General features: G+C 39.2%; 1 protein-coding gene across 1 annotated transcript; it reads right to left on the minus strand.

Annotated features, from left to right (window-relative positions):
- Nucleotides 1-5,711: 5,711 nt before the first annotated feature.
- LOC124293441 (uncharacterized protein K02A2.6-like) lies at nucleotides 5,712-16,510 on the minus strand. The gene is made up of 4 exons (XM_046734299.1): nucleotides 16,340-16,510; nucleotides 8,593-9,836; nucleotides 7,983-8,466; nucleotides 5,712-7,883 (listed from the first exon to the last, which is right to left on the minus strand). Exons 1-4 carry the CDS (start codon nucleotides 16,508-16,510, stop codon nucleotides 5,712-5,714), a joined length of 4,071 nt encoding a protein of 1,356 aa, XP_046590255.1.
- Nucleotides 16,511-18,065: the final 1,555 nt, after the last annotated feature.

Genomic DNA, 18,065 nt, shown 5'->3' on the forward strand with positions numbered 1-18,065 from the left:
GGGCCCACCACAAAGATCTAAATGCACGGAATCCGGCCTCTACCGAGGCGTGAGGCTCTCCAGCTAGCCGAGCATCCAGATCTCGTTCACCAATCAGAGGACACGGTACACCTGATGTCCAGCAGCGCCAAAGCCAAATGTCAAATAACGCAGAACATACTAGCCGTTCCACCAACGTTTCGCATAAGTCATTTTTGCTATGAAGAACTCGGCTGACCAGTCTCACTGATCATAAAGAGTTATTCTCCCGCCGACCTTACATCCTAAATTGCGGTAGCAGCGATTGTCACCATGTTATAAAATATTCCACCTTTAATCATGATATTACTCCATTACGTTAGCCTAAGATGTAGTTGTCCTTAATGTAAAGGCCGGTTGACCAGTTTACTGATCACAGAGAGTTATTCTCCCGCCGACCTTACAGCCTAGATTGTGATAGCAACGATTGTCACCATGTCATAAGATATACCACCTTTACTCCCTTACGTTAACCTAAGATATAGTTGTTGGTAATGTGAAGGCCGGCTGACCAGTTTACTGATCACAGAGAGCTACTCTCCCGCCGACCTGAAATTTGTTTTTATATCTATATAATACGTTAATTCATCATTATCATTGTCACACACACACATACATTATCATTTTGTTTACTCTCAATTTTCATATACCTACTAGACTTTAATTATTCATCAACGGGGACGTTGATGGTTTCTAAGTGGGGAGGGATGTTACGCCCCGACGTACCGCCTTGGCGTAACTTTTTCAAAATTCCATTTCATTTCATTGCTTTAATTTCTTCAATGCACAGATATCATTTCATCAAAATCTCATATTCTAATAACGGCGAGTTCCACCCCTCCTGGCAAAAGTCACGTAGAGACCAACGATGATCCCTAGTATAAGGTTCAACTTTATTCTATTTATCTGGTACCAAGAACTGAGATGAGAGACTGCTGAGTTAGTATCAGTAGCGCTCAGCCTGGAAATATTCCTCTTTTCAAATTAAAATTATAATCAATAACTAGGATAAACCACTACCTTTAGAACCACCAAATTAAAATAGATTACTTATTGGAATGTATGAATGAATGTGTGAACATTGCATGTAAATATCTTTTGTTCATATCTTCAATGTGTCACCGACGAGATTGAGAATCGTCGGAACACCGTCGAAGAGCGAGAAGTAACGCTGACCATGTGGATTTGGGCACCAGGAGGTCGCCCTCGCACCTCATTGGCTAATTACCGTTGTAACTAATTACAACTGCAGCTCCTTGGACCCTCGGGCCCAAGAAGCCGCGTCTTTCGTCTGTCAAGTCGCGAAGTGCGTGGACGTAAACCCGGATTAGCCCTCTCGAGCAAGAGTAGCGTTTGGAAAATCTTAGTTGTGACCGGCCTAAAGTCTCGCGCTAATTCGTTAAATTCGAGCATTCAGTTATTCTGTTAATTGCAAAAGACTCACTATCTTCTACATTTCCATCTTTTCTGTTCTTTACTAAATCTCGTCATTTCGTGAATAGACATTTTTATCATATTCCATTTTCCTTAGTTAAAATTGAGTTCGGCCCTGATTCAAGCGAATCAGGTAATCTTAAGTAAAAAATAATAATAATTACACTATCATTTTTAATAAATAATCGTTCCAATCAATTTTAACTTATCATCAAAATCACAAACAGACACTTTCAAACTTTCGATAACAAGATATCATTCTAAATTCACAAAGACTAAGTGACCAACGTTCAACATCATTCGATTCATCAACTCTTCCAAATTTGAGGTGAGGCCCCTGGTCCAGCATTCTACCGACGCAGACCGACACGATCCGACGGCTCTCAATCTCGTCGACCGATTCACCCAAAAGCTAAGTCAATCCGAGTGTTAACCCTCAAAAAATTAGACGAATTCTTGTTCACCTTGATAATCAAAACTACTTCAGTAAATTCACAAAAACCAAGCATAGAATTGGTGGCTAGCTTCACTACCCCCAATTAAATTCCACTTATTGTTTCCAAGAATTAACAAATAAGACTAAACGATTAAATATATATATTAAATATATATATATATTATATTAAACGATTTAAGATAATCTAAAAAGAGAGATACCATACAATAATCACGACCAGCTAGTTATAACCATCGTTCAGAGTAGATGTTCCTGGTACCAAATAATATTATCTTCTAGAATAGTATAACACGCGATTTTTAATTCAATTTGAAACCTTTATAAATTGTTATTTTTGGCTCAAATATATAATTATCACCATCGATTGTTACCAGATATTTCAATAACTAAATTGAACCAGAATATACTTCATCTTTTACCAGTTAAATCTTTTAAAACATTTATTTTGAGCGACCTTCTTCCCATTTTCTTTATTATAAAATAGCCTCAACTATTTAAACAAACCTCACAGACCTGTACAGGTCTATAGCGACACGATCCTACAAATTACCGGCTTACCGAAAGGTAAGTCTTTTCTTAGATTTAATTATTATTCATTGTCGTTACGTGGGAGCTAGATTATTCAATTAATCATTAACTACCACCGCTCAGTACACCCTCACCCCCACGTAACATGTAAATAAAACTTAAGGTTGCACCAATCTTCTTTAACTTTGTTTACTGAGTCAGATCTTCTCTAGTTTGATTTGTATTCAATTGTCTTTAATAAGAATCACCTTCATTGTTTCAGTTTTTTCATTTCCAAATTTAGTTATTTGAAATTTTTAAGGCTATATCAAAATGAGCTGCAAACCTATTTTTTTAATCGGTTCTCCAAACCCAAACGATTTTGGCCGTAAATTACCTACTGTTAAAGAGGTTATGGCTACTTTTTTTTACCATCATAAAGTAATGAACGAGACAATTAATAAAGGTGCAGTTAACACAATAATCAAAGTGGAAAAACAATGGCATTCTTTGGGATTGCCGATTTGTGGAAGACAAAATGCTGTGAAAAAATTACGAAATTTACATTGTAAGTGGAAAAATTTACAGAAAAGTAGCAACAAAAAAAAGTCAGTAATTCAAAAAAAAAAACCAGTCTCTCTTTCAAAAAAAGCTGAATGAACTTTTTGATATTACGGATCACAAGAGTCTTGAATCAATTGATCATGATAAAAGGATTTTTCTAGAAGGCCAAAAAAGTTTGAATCGAAGAGGAATTATTAATTTAAGTTCACAACCAGACACCGAATCAGATGTCATGATAGTTGATGAAATAAGTAAGTATTAAATTTTATGAACACGTACGAATATTCACAGTACTCAAACTGATATTAATTATTAATGTATTGTTAAAACTCATTCATGCGCTGATCAAGAAATATCTGTAGCTCTAATTTTCTTAAATAATTAAAACTCAACGAATACAAATTCCAATTACTTCCAATTTTCAATGAATAATTTTATATCTCATTCTAAAATTGGCAAATCATTTTTTTGTGTATTGAATAATTTTTTTTACTCATAAAAATATTTAATTTTTAAATTGTAGAGCAGCCAGCAAAAGATGAGCATCTCCCAATCATTAAACAAGAATCTGACATAATAACATCTCAGTCATCAGTAAGCATAACCTCGAAATAAATCTCGGATTTTGAAAACGGATTGACACCACCTGTTATTCCTAAAATTTACGTGATGACACCAGAATTAGTGGCTGCATTAGATCGATCGAATGTTTCTAGCAGGAACGCAATGTACATTATTGCTGCGACTTTGAAAAGCGTTGGAATTGATTTAAATAGTGTTAACATCAGTTATGAAACAATTCAGCGTAGTCGAAATGCTTTACGTCAAGAAATTGCAAAGGGGTTGAAAGATGAACTGAAAATTGAAGACAATTATATTGTGCATTGGGATGGAAAACTGTTGACAGACATCACTGGAACAGATCTTGTGGATAGACTTACAATCGTTCTGACATCATGTGGTATTGAACAATTGTTAGGTGTGCCCAATCTGAAGTCAGGATGTGCCAATGATCAAGCAGTTGCTATTCTTGAAACTCTCAATCAGTGGGGTGAGAGTTCATATATTAGAGGAATGTGTTTTGACACAGCAGCTGTTAATACAGGTTAGTTATCAATAACATATAAGGTAATTATTAACATCATTCATGTTTTTCGTTTGTTTCACTTGTATTCTAGGAATTCATCATGGAACTTTTGCTGAAGTAGGAAAAGGTTTAAATCAAGAGTTGATCCATTTGCCTTGTCGCCATCACATCTTTGAACTCATTTTGAAAGGTGTGTTTGAAGTATATTGGCCAACCTCATCAGGTCCAAATGTTCAATTCTTTTCTTGATTTAAAAATAAATGGAACGAGCTTGATAAATCCAACTTCAAGGCTGAGATGGACGATTGTATCGTTAGTGAAATATCGTCCAATAGCAAACAAGCCTCTGTCAACTTGATTGAAGAAAATTTACAGGTATAAATTCGTAAATTTATTTTATCATAAAAATTATGAGAGCAAAATGTTCTTAATCGAGTTGTCTAATCTTCTTCAATTTATAAGGCAATTATAATTTAATTTATAACGTATACTTAACAGGTTCATCAACCGAGGGATGATTATAAAGAACTTTTAGAGCTATCACTGATTTTCTTAGGGGAGAAGCCCAAAATTAACTTTACGTTTAAACATCCAGACCCAGTCATCATGCTCGTTGGATGGCAAAAGCCATTTACTCGTTGAAAATATTCCTTTTTAGAGAAGAATTCAAATTATCAGCTCGAGAAATTAACGGCTTACGTCAAGTATGTATTTTTCTTGTAATAATATATTTAAAAGCTTGGTTCACTGCTCCATCTGCGATTCTGGCACCACACAATGACTTAACTTTGATGCAAGACTTGATTGAGTATAAAGCTATAAACAGTTCCGTATCAAAAACAGCTTGTTTAAAAATGATAAATCGCTGTGGTACTTAAGTGAACAGTTGGTCATTATTTCTCTCTTCGACGATAACGTATCTTTATTTGTGAAACAAAAAATGATTCGAGCTTTGAACAGAAATGAGCAATGAAACTGTTCCAATGAATATTATGGAATAAAAGATGCAAACATTCAGCAAACGAATATGAAAGGTCATTATTCAGAAATTCATTCATTTCTGAACTTGAAAACATAATGTGAAAACACGTTGTATCCGAGCAAAATTTTGAATGGGCTGTAACTGAAAAATGAAAATTTAAGAAGCAGGATATACATGTGAGGGTTGATTTGTAATACAAAAAATAAAAAAAATGGCCTACATACAAAGAAAACAATCCTTCAATCAAGAATTAAAATATTCTTGAATCAAGTGCTGAGTATTCTTCATTCAAGAATATGTGATATTTGTATTTAAAAAATAGCATACTCTTGATCCAAGAAATAAAATATTCTTGAATCTGTTATGTATGTGCAAAATATGGCAGATGCAGGAGAGGAGGTTATAAATAATAACTCGTGAATCTCAAAGATGTCTTAGATTTATTCAGATATAACTTACACTCTAGATACAAGCAGTGGCGAGCACGATAGCCATTTTCAGTCTGCCGGCGCTCGCGTTGCCGCGCTGCGCGCACGCTCCTGTACACACATACTTGTTCACACACATACGTGCGAATTCGCTCCCACTCTCATAAACGCTATGCTTGCGAATATAGCATATCAATACATACCTAACACTTCCCCCTGTGAGAAAGGAAAGCTTTAGGAGCTTTTATCACCAAAGTAATTTTCAGAATCCGGGAAGCGGATAGGGCTTTTGGTTTTACGCTTAGGTCTAGAATTGCTTGCATCATCAGATGAAGCATCTGGCTCGTTAATTACAATAGTTGGGTTTGTCGTGGGCACGCTTGCGGAGGCATTGTTAGATTCATACAGAGAAACGTGCTCCGATTCAGGTACGAAGTAGTCGTAGTCATTACATTGTTTCAAGGTACCTTTTATAGCAGAGATTTGATTAGCATGCCTAATCCAGATTCTTCCGTCGTCTAATTTAATTTTGAATAACAGATTGCCCCTGTGTTCTAGAATCCTACCGAAGACCCATTTATTATTTTTAGTGTAATTACGGACTAGTACTCTTTGATTTATAGAAAATTTACAAGCTTTTACATTGATAGCTTGTTCTTTGGCTACTACTGGCTTCAACAAATCCAGTTTACATCTTATCTTACGCCCTAAAAATAGTTCTGCTGGAGTTTTACCGGTAGTGCTATGCGGTGTGTTTCTGTATTGGATTAATATTTTCCTTAGACTAGCATTCACATTCTTTTTATCGTCGACTTTTTTTAAAGCAAATTTGATCATTTGAACGAACCTTTCAGCCTGACCATTTGAGGCGGTATGGTGGGGTGCAGAGAATTTATGAGCAATACCGTGTAGTTTTAGGAATGATTCGAATTCTGAAGAAATGTAAGTGCCGCCGTTGTCAGAAACAAGTACTTCCGGAAAGCCGAATTGAGCAAAAATATCGGTAGAAACATCTATGGTAGTTGAGGCTAACATGTTTTTGACAACGCGGATTTCTGGCCATTTGGAGTAGGCATCTACAAGAATGAACAGGATTACGCCCATGAAGGGGCCTGCAAAATCAATATGTATTCGCTCAAATGGTCTGGTGGCAGGTTCCCACAAATGAATAGGCACTTTTGCTGGGTTATTTCGGTTGCGCAAACAAGACTCGCAAGATTGAACCAAGTTCTCGATATCTTTGTCAATATTGGACCACCAGCAATGGCCTCGCGCTAAACTTTTCATTTTTACGATGCCGAAATGGCCGACGTGCAGTTCCTCAAGAATTCTCTGTTGGAGCTTTTTTGGAATAACAATTCTATCGGACTTGAATAAGAGATTATCTTCAACAGAGAATTCTCTGGGGTCGACATTCCAGGTGTCTTTAGGAGATAAATTTTTACCAGCACGCAAATTTTCGATGACCGATTGAATTTTCGCATCATTTTTTACAAGTTCTCGCATATCGAAGACGTCAACAGACATTATATGTAGGGTCTGCGCGTGATAGACTTCTATAACATCTAAGGTGTGAGGCGTGTCACCCTCCATAGCAAGAGGTAGTCTCGAAAGGCAGTCAGCATTACTGTTAGATTCCGACCTGCGATACTTGATATCGTAGATAAACCCGCGTAGGAAAATAGCGTAATGTTGCATGCGCATGGCGCTGTAAGCTGGTAGGGGTTTATCTGGGCTGAAGATTTGTACAAGAGGACGGTTGTCGCAAATGTGAGTAAATTTGTGACCGTATAGGTACTGATAAAATTTTTTAACACCGAAAACAATGGCGTAGGCTTCACGATCGATTTGGCTGTACTTTTGCTGAACTTTGTTTAATTTTTGAGAAGCAAATTGAATAGGCCTTTCGGTACCATCCTCGAAGCTATGGGAAATGACAGCACCGACCCCGACTGGACTTGCATCGGTCGCAAGAATAAGCGGTTTCTTTGGGTCAAAGAATGTCAAGCAAGTATCTTTAGTAAAGGCAAGTTTGATGGATTCGAAAGCATCTTGATATTCTTTTTTCCAAGAGAAATTAGAGTTTTCTTTCAACAGATTGTATAACGGAGCTAGTACAGTACTTGCATTTTTGATGAAGCGATTATAATACATCACCATGCCGATAAATGTACGCAATTCAGAGATGTTTTGAGGTTGGGGCATATTAGTGACTGCCTCGAATTTGGTAGGATCTTTGTGTATACCTTGAGCATTAATAACGTGACCGCAGAAACAAATTTCCAAGTCGCAGAAGGAACATTTACGTAGATTAATTTTAATGTTGTGCTCATCGAAAATTTTTAACACTACATGAATTAAAGCAATTAACTCGGGGAGAGTTTTGGCAGCCAACCTCAAATCATCCTGGAAGACGCAAACGCCTTTTATAGAGCGGAAAAGGAAATTCATTCTTTTCTGCCAAATAGCTGGCGCAGCAGCTATACCAAATAACATACGTTTTACCCTATACAATCCGCGGGGCGTGTTGATGGTAAGAAGGTCCGCCGTAGCCTCATCGACAGGCATGTGAATGTAGGCCCAAGAACAGTCGATGCGGGCGAAACAGATACAACCCGCCAGATCCATGAACATTTCGTCTGTAGTAGGCATGTGGCAGTCGTTGATGATGAGTTGAGGATTAATGGTGACACTGTAATCGCCACAGATGCGGACATCTCCATCCTTCTTCAATATTGGGACGATAGGAGTTGCGTAGAGAGAGGCGGGCACCGGTTCAAGTATGTCGTAAGATTCCCAGTTATCCAGGGCTGAGTCGACTGGCTCGACGAGGCGGAAGGGCACGTTCCGAGCCTTGTAGAACACCGGCTTGGCGTCGGGTTTGAGTTTTAGTGAGACAAGTCCCAGTCCTATAATAGGGGAAAAATCTTGCCGAACTACATTCTTGTATTTAACGGACAATTCTTTGGTAAACGCAATTTTATCGAAACTGGAAATTTCTTTGACATTAACTTATAGTATAGGTGTAAATAGGCTTTGCGCGCCGTGCATTTTTATGAAACTATGTATCCATTCGCGACCGCATAACGGAGGGCGGTTTACATCAGTAAGATACAAGTCTAAGTTGAATTTAGTGTTTTCAAATGTTACAATGACTTTAATGAGACCGCGTACATTAAGATTAGTTTTACAGTATGTTACCAATTGTATTGAGGCGCGCTGCAACCGGGATCTTGGGAAAAGCTTCTTTGCGTCTTCGAGCCACATCAGTGAGACCGCTGCACCGCTGTCTAACTCGAACTCGACCTTCTGGTTATTGACGATGAATTGCTTGATGAACTTTTCACGGAGAGCCAGGCAGTTGACGTCCTCAGAATCCACTATTTGAATGTCCACGATCTCCACGCCGTAGTAATCCTCATCAGTGTACTCGGTATCTTCAACTTGGTGTACTTGATTAAATTTAGATTTGCAAACTCTGGATAGATGTCCAGGTTTCTGACAAGAAAGGCAAACTGTAGACGTAGGTAGTCTGCAAGTGAAGGCTTTGTGGTTTGGATTTCCACACCTGAAACAGTAGGGCTTAGTGAAATCCACCGGAGGCACTTGCTGTTTTGGAGCAGAGTTTGCAATTTTCTTTTTCGATGCGTCAGATCTCTTCTTTTGAGCATTAAGGTAATTAACGGCTGACGCACTGTCACGTATACAAGAAGTTCCACGATCGCAAGTATCCATTGTAAGAGCCGTAGAGAGGGCGGATTCGAAAGTGAGATCTTTGGTTTCTATAAGCCTGCTTTGTATACGAGGCGTAGCAAGGCCAAACACAAACTGGTTACGTAAGGCTTTTGATGTGTGATCGCCGAATCCACAGTTGGCGCTCATTTTTGTCAAAGCCGTTGCAAATTCTTGAATACTTTCACCAGGTAGCTGTTTGCGCGAATTAAATTTAAAGTTTTCGGCGATTTCTAACACCGGAGGAGCGTACAATTCTTTTAACTTAGCCGCAAGTTCGGCGTAGGACTTCTGATCGACTTGCGTTTCACCAAAAGTATCACACAAAGCATTATAAGCTGTATCGCCGACGAAATGGAGCAGATACACTACTTTATCTGAATTTTCGATTTTCATAATTTTTAAAGCGCCCTCGAATCTGTTCAACCAACGAGCCCAAGACGTCTCCCCCGGGATAAACGGTGTGATATGTAATGCATTTGAAGTCGTAACTGCTACTCCGGTTGCCGCTCCGGCTGCTGGGGCAGGTTGCTGTGGTGCTGACATTTCAGTGACCGATGCCAAAGGTTTACTTTCGGTCTCACTCTCACAATCACTTTCACTTTCGCTAGTGCTTCCGCCTCCAAGCTTCGCGAACGATTTGAACAAATCAATTTTGGAGAGATTGAGATGAACTTTCTGCACTCACGAGCACTTGCAATAACACACACAGCAACAAACAAAAAACTTTTTGGAGCACTAAACACCGTTAAATTTCACAACATGAAAAGTACGCACGGATGTATGCACAAGTGGAAAGGCAAGAGTTAAACGTAGTTAAATGTATGTAAAGTATTTTTCACTATAGTAATTAGCACTAAATCACAAGAAGGAAGCTAAGCGAAGTTCACTTGCGAGACACGTGGGTAGGCTTGAACGTATGTATAATGTATGCAACACGTGGAGACTTGAGCGAAATTTTATTGAAGTTTTTGGCACCGAAAATATAATGAAAATGTTGATCCTCGTCGCCAATTTGTTATGTATGTGCAAAATATGGCAGATGCAGGAGAGGAGGTTATAAATAATAACTCGTGAATCTCAAAGATGTCTTAGATTTATTCAGATATAACTTACACTCTAGATACAAGCAGTGGCGAGCACGATAGCCATTTTCAATCTGCCGGCGCTCGCGTTGCCGCGCTGCGCGCACGCTCCTGTACACACATACTTGTTCACACACATACGTGCGAATTCGCTCCCACTCTCATAAACGCTATGCTTGCGAATATAGCATATCAATGTGAATATAGAAAGTGTTCTTCCTCTTCAAGACACAAATTTGTAAGAATGTCTGTAAGTATTTACATTTTGGAATCTTACGCTTCTTGGTGCGAAGCTCGTAAGACGGTCAATGACCGTCTAATATTGAAATGCGGATATGCATCATCAATATTAATATTAATCACGAGGCAATTTTCATTTTGTGAAACGTATATAATTTTTGAGGGCGGCTAGGTGGTCTAGTGGAGTAAGGCTCCGGTAAAGCATCGCTAGATACCAGGTTCGATTCCTGGCTCCGTCGTTAATTTTTGAAATTTACCAGTAGTTCAAAAATTATATAGCATATCAATACATACCTAACAGAATCAAGAACAGTTTTCTGTGTGTGACATTATTGTGAAAAAGTTATAAATGAAAGGAAAGATATAGAAATATGTAAAAGCGTCTGTATAGTTACTCGTTAGTACTGTCGGTTGTCGTTTTTTCTTTCTTACGGGTGGAAACGTCAGTCATTGAGTGTTTTGATTTGACCGCAGAATTTCTAGCTTCAATTATTTAAGGGGCCGTCCATTAATCACGTGAGGCTTAAAAGGGGGGGGGGGGGGGGTTGACAAAAATCACGAAATGTCACAGGGGGGGAGGGGGGTGTAATAAGATATCACGTGTATTTATTTTTTCATTATTTTTTCAAACGCGTGATTTTTAAATCGAAAAGCGGCGTGTAGTGTGGCCTTGACTCGCCGTTACTAGGCAACGAACGAAGTATCTTCTCACGCGCCGCCGACGACCGCCCGGCTCGGTACGCCAATCGCCAGTTATTTTGTTGTTTTCGCGCCGAATACATACATAAACCGTTATAATACCTAGTACGTTTTACATTAATAAAACAATGTTTCAAGTAGGTGATCTGTATAAAGACCTTTTTGCAGAGTATTAGACAGGAAAAAAACCTAGTATCTGTCAGAAAGAATTCGATGAGTTGTGGGCTAATGCGAAAAAAAAATATACTACAAAAGAAGAATTTATGAAGTGGGCGAATGATCTTTTACTAGATTACCGCCGAAAGCACCAAGCAAGGAAATCTTCCAATATTCTCTATTATTGTTCTAATTCTAAAAAGGTAAGTTAAAACTAGTAGGTATCTATTTAAGGGGATAGTCCTAATGAATAAGACTTTACCTCTAGTTTATTTACAGTATAAATGTTACTGTTAAATCTTACAACATTTTTGATTTTGAGAAAATAAATATAGATAAAATATGCATAGAATATCTACTTTAAGTTTTACTTAAATCCAAAAGATGTTATTTTATTTTTAGGTTTATAAGAAAGTTATTTAAATAATCTCTTAGGTTTTTAATAGTTTTAGCAGTAGTCATTGGCGCATAGGAATATTATATTCCATTTCATAAAAAATGCTGAATACACATCACGTGGCCCCATATGCCTACATTAATCACCGCTCGCTAAACTTTAAAAAAGTAGGTGTATTGAGCTGAATCTTGTCTACTAGGCATGGGTTTATTTAACATAAAAAACAAAGTAAAACGTAAGTCGTGGTGGTGTAAAGTGAAGGTTATATTGCTACTGTAACACATTTGGCGCTTTTTTATATGTTAATAAACAGTAATAAAATATACAATATTTTTATTACTACTTATTCATAATTCATACTATTGAACTGAAAGATTCATTGTTAATGGAAGATGGCAGTATTATCTTGCATACATATATTAATTACATACCCATTATTTTAGTGAAAATATGAGGATATGCATGGTTTGTGTCCGTTTTTAATTCTTATTCCAATATCAGAAAAAAATAAAATTAAGTACTGGGGATGGTTGATTTACTTGCAAGATATTATCTTTACTTGCACGATAATAATTAAATTATTAAATTTTCAGAATGTCAGCGAAAACACTCCTATTTTGTCAATGACATCCAATGAGCCAAGTCTACCTGTAAAACTTCCTACGTCTACGATGTCCGTCTCACCGATTTGTTCCGAAATTACTGTCAAAGGCAATGACACTATTAAAAGCACCTCAACAGGTAGTAAACATCCCAAATGTATTACAAATTTATGATGAAGAAAAATTGAATTGCAGCGCTAATTTCTAAATAACTAGTTGTTGCCCCACGGTATTACCCGCGATCCTACAGGAATCGTGCATTTTTTCGGGATAAAAAGTATCCTATGTATCAATCCAGGGTATCAGCTATCTCCATACCAAATTTCAGCCAAATCCGTTCCGTCGTTGAGGCGTGAAAAGGGAACAAACATACAAACACATACACACAAACTTTCGCATTTATGATATTAGTGGGATTATTTAAGTGTGTGTATTGTAACCAATATAATTTTGAGGGTAAAAAACGATAGAACGATAATTGGTTACCCTACGGCGCAGTCGCTAACCTAAATAATTAGATAGAGAGAGATACTAAGGGAGAAAGATACGATTGTTGGGCGCCAGACGCACCTGCGTCAAAGATAGATAATTAGAGAAAAAGACAAAGGTAAAGGTAAAGGTAATAGATAAAGGTAAGGTCAGGTTCTACGACGGTTTTGCACAGTTCGCTCAGAGAGACAAGATAATGGTAGAGGGGCGGAGTCGAATCCAATAGATAAAATAAGAAACAGGTGAAGCAGGAATAATATCAAATATATTAAACAAGAAGCGATAAGTTTAATGACAAGCAAGTAGCTGAAGAGTTTGCGATACAAGTACGATAAATGCGATAATTAACAATAGTTACAGCCAGAGAAAGGTTAAGCGAGAGAGTTAATAAATAACGGAACGTTTTCCAAATAAGCGGGAAATATGCGCAAGCTCGCGATATTAAAGGTAACGATTAACACGGTTTTATGATAGAAAGGCAGAACAGAAAAAGATATACTGTACTTAAATTAAGCGGTAAGCAAATAAATCATAAAATATGAGAAGCGATGATAAACACATGCGAAATACAACAATTGTAATAGTTATCACATTACCAGAATAATCAGAAAGAGGCAGACAGGGAATTATGAATTACAAAGTACATTCAAGCGACAGGTCAATTGGAAAATTAGCATAAGATATAGAGAATAACAGATAATACGTAGTCTCTAGTTTGCGGTAAGTGCGAGAGAAAGAGAGATAATATTCGGTACGATAAAAGGCAATTCAAGATAAGACAAACAATATTTGAGATAATTAATATGCAACGTACGGCAAACCAAATAGACTACGGACAACTACGATCAGCGATATTAGCGAAGGAAATAGTGAAAAAGATGTTATGCGATACGGCACAATACTCCAATGTCAAATGAACGACGAGCGGGACCGCGCAGCGATATAAGATCGCTCCCGCGGTACTCTCACTAAGATACGATAATCAACGATAATAGGTAAAGAGACAGATAGAAACTAATCAGAGAAAATATAACAAAATAGCAATGCTCAGTAGCTAAGATAAAAATTGATCCTTCAACGGAACGCGCTGCTAGACAGCGATATTAGACATTCAAATATTCCAGAAGAGAAAGATAATAAGATAAAGCGATAGTCACTACAATGGGTAAGTAATAGTCAACTAGTCGCGAAGTTACTTGCAATAAGACAGAGAGAGGGGCAAGATAAGAGATAAGAGAGAATAAGATACGAGCCCAGGTGGCTCAAAGCAGACCAACTGCAAGATAAAGAGAAAAGATACGAGCCCAATTGGCTCAAGCAGACCAACTGCAAGGTAAAGAGAGAGAGAGATAAAGGTAAAGGTACGATATATTGCAAGTAATCTCGTGGCTTCACAAAATAGAAAAGGAACCTCACTTACGTGAAAGAAGATAGAAACTGGTATAGAATGCGATATAGATGCGATACAATAGCGGTACGACGAACTTTGGTAGCGATAATAAGAACACGTCTGTTAGTATCAGTAACTGAACGTAAAGTGACGAGATGAGCGATGATCCTGATTTTCGTCGAGCTGCTGTCACGTGATTCTTCCTAAAATTTGCGGTATTTTAATTGGACCAGCAGGTCGCGTGGCCTGGTCCACGGATAGGCGGCGATAATCCCTCGCCGCTTGTTTTTCTTTTCCCTCGACGACAGGTATCGAGGTATCGGGACGTCGGAACGTGGTTAGAGATGTCTTCCTTCAGCTATGCGGTATCGTTGGTGAGAGGGGGGGGGGGGGGGGGGGTCGTACTGCTCATGTGTTGCGATATTGAGGTGTGCGGCAATATTACGTCACCGGTCCTTTGGACTTGCGATCGACTGTAACTCACTCCTTGCTTTACTGGTACTCCCCGTTGTAGCTATTTCGTCGGCGCTGCATCCCGGCCCTCGCTCATCGAAGCCCTCATGCCGGAACGATCTGGTGGTGATGGCCCTCAACCCGGATCCCCACACTAGATCCACCAGATCCACGTGGTCAGCATATCATTAGCCTATTCCACGCCACAGTCCTTCGATAAGATGGTTCGTGAAGAGAAAACCGTCTTCTATTGGATAGTCAACGACTTAGTAGATGTTAGGGTCGGTTCAGCTCCAGGCTGATAAGTATCGTCGACAGGAGGCTTTGTTGTGTTTTTGACGCACAGCCCTGTACGCCGCCTGACGATGCATCCGAGCGGTAGAAGCATTCGTTCGTGGTTCGGCTCCTGGCCGATAAGTCTCAAATAGTTGGAGGTGCTGTTTGTGCATCACGCACGACCCTGTTCGACAACTAGATAGGCATCCATCGGGAGTGGTTTCAGCGGTATTCGTTCGTCTGTAGTCGGTGGTGGTCGATGTTGAGCTGGTACGTGACCCCTGTCAGGCAATGTCTTGGTATCTTGACGCGAAGGTCTCGCAGATGGTTCTCGAAGAGCATTACAGAATTAGAAAATAGCATACAATTAGCTCAGTAAAGAGAATTCAACTTAAAGATAATTAGTCGTTCATTTTTGGAGTATTGGCCTCAGACGTGCTTTCGTTATTTTTAGCGATATCTGCACCTGGGGGAATGCGATAATTAAACAAAGTGACGGGGTACGAAATACCACGTCACAGTATATACACATATACACCCACTTTTCATCAAGTATCTTATGAGTCCCTTATATATAATTTACTAGCTGTTACCCGGGGCCCCGCTCCCGTGGGAATTCCGGGATAAAGTATAGCCTATGTGTTATGTGTTATTCCAGGGTCTAAGCTATCTCCAGTTCAAATTTCAGCCAAATCGGTTCAGCCGTTTTCCCGTGAAAGAGTAACAAACATACAAACATACATACATACATACTCACAAATTTTTGCATTTATAATATTAGTAGGATAAAACAATTATTTCAATGTTTCCATGTCGTTTGAATGTCGGTCATTCCAGGTGCTCGGAAACGTAAAGATCAAGATTTGGAGTGTAGCGACGAGAATTCACCGGATACACCAAGTGCAAGCAGCTGTATACCGCAACCTGTACATGCTACTCCTGCACAGGATAAGTTGAAGAATCAGATTTCCCTTCTTCAAATGGAACTCGACTTAGCTGTTCGTCATAGGGATTCTCTGGGCGCCAGTGAAAATGAGACGCGTGATGTGACGAAACTGTGCCGAGAAATTGATAATTGCACAATAGAGCTACGGAAGAAGGAGCAACATATGCGTCACTCTCAGTCATATAGATTATCAATAAAATCAAAGATTAAACTTGCTTGCAATCAGAGACCGAATGTAGCTAATCTTCTTAAGGCGCGTTCTGCCCCAGGTCGCCCGCGCATGGAAGAGCAACAACCGCAATTGTTAAAAACTATTGTCGATTTGGCTATATTTGGTGCTTCTGCGGAGGAACGGCGTCGCTCAGAAATTGTTCGAAGTTGCCGAACACTTACTGACCTCCATGAGAAGCTCAAGGAGTACGGATTTCAAATTTCGAAGAGTGGCACGTATCTTCGGTTGCTCCCAAGAAATTATACCACTTTGGAGGGTAAAAGGCATGTAGTCACTGTGCGTGTCAAATTGAGTCGCCCTGAGGCAGATCACCATAAGGCTCACGTCGATCAACATTTTTGTGTCGCCACAATAAGATCCTTGGAAACGCTGGCATCTATTCTCGGGCCAAAACAAGTGTTTTTTCTGTTGCAAGACGATAAAGCCCGGGTACCTATAGGTTTGACAGCGGCAAAAGTAGTGTATATATGAGAGTTCTAACTCAAAGATGGCGGCGCTCCCCCCTAGTTCCCCCCTAGTTCCCCCCTAGTTCCCCCCTAGCTCCCCCCTAGCCCCCCCCCCCCCCCCCCCCGACTCGCGGCGCACCTTCTCCGACGCCCCCCTCCCCCGGTCATTTTTGGCGGCTATTTCCATAGGATTTGACACACACACACACACACACACACACACACACGCACAAAATAATTCCTGTCGAGACTTGTTTGGCGCCGGAAAGCCGCACATAAATCAGATAAGGTAAGAACCCGCTAGATCGATTGAAAAAATTCCAGGAAATGACCCCTGAAGGAAGGTTTAAAATGGCGTTTTGAATGCTTTTAACAATTTTTTTATTTAACACCAATTACATTTAGTTTTCTTATTGTATTCTCAATTATCTTATTCTAAATTTTAACGAGTAAAATTATACATATTATTTTCAATATCCATATTAATTAAACATATTGTTATTCCAAAATTGACTTAAACCAATTTTTTAACAGTACCACTGATCGGATTATATTCAACAATGCAATCATGCAAAATCATGCAGTAGGCAGAAGTGTGTGGTGGGAACGTAGTGCTAGAGTCAAATTCCAATCGAATGTCCACAGGTCCAGTTTTCAATGTTTCATTCTGCTTGGAGCAATCGATGACGATAAGGGGAGCTTGGTTTATAAATTCACGCCTCGATAGCAAAGGCTCAACTTCTTTGTTATAGTAGCTCATTTGAAACCGAACATACATATCATAGAGAATGGCGTATTGATTATTGTATATATCAATATTCATATTTCCGTAGGGATAGCACTGTGAGTTGAGGAAGAGTTTTACATCTCTGATCCGACAATGATCAAATACGCCAGCATTTTTCAGCGGCTCGTTTCTCCTTGCAGTTTGAAATCCTAGAATGACATATCTCGGCTTCTCAAGCTGCGTCAATGTCTTGACTGACCATATATGCCGCGTTGTTGACGGGAGCATCGGATACACGTACGTTTCCCAAGAACGAAAACTCATGGATATGGCTGGATCCTTGGCGATGTAGTTGAGTAGCTGGATTTTCGGTTTATCAGCCAGTTTGATGTAGGGCAACAACCACTCGATTTTATTCAGGGTGATTTTAAAGTTTTCCGTCGCCGAGCTCTGAATCACAGCATTCAAATCAGTGTTGGAACGTGTGAGAATTAACTCGTGTTTAGCGTTGACGATGACTCGACGATAATCTTCGGCGAAGCCTAGCACATAATTTAACGGCAAGACAACATCGAAATTTCCAGCGGCATCGGTTAGGTCCTTATCCCCACTCAACCACCCGGTATTCTCCAGACTATATTGCTGACCTGGAGTCAAGGATATGTAACCCTTCATAGTGCTGGTGATGCCGACATTTTTATTCCGATCAATCTCTACA

The sequence above is a fragment of the Neodiprion lecontei genome, chromosome 3 (assembly GCF_021901455.1).
Source record: "Neodiprion lecontei isolate iyNeoLeco1 chromosome 3, iyNeoLeco1.1, whole genome shotgun sequence".
Lineage (NCBI taxonomy): Eukaryota > Metazoa > Arthropoda > Insecta > Hymenoptera > Diprionidae > Neodiprion > Neodiprion lecontei.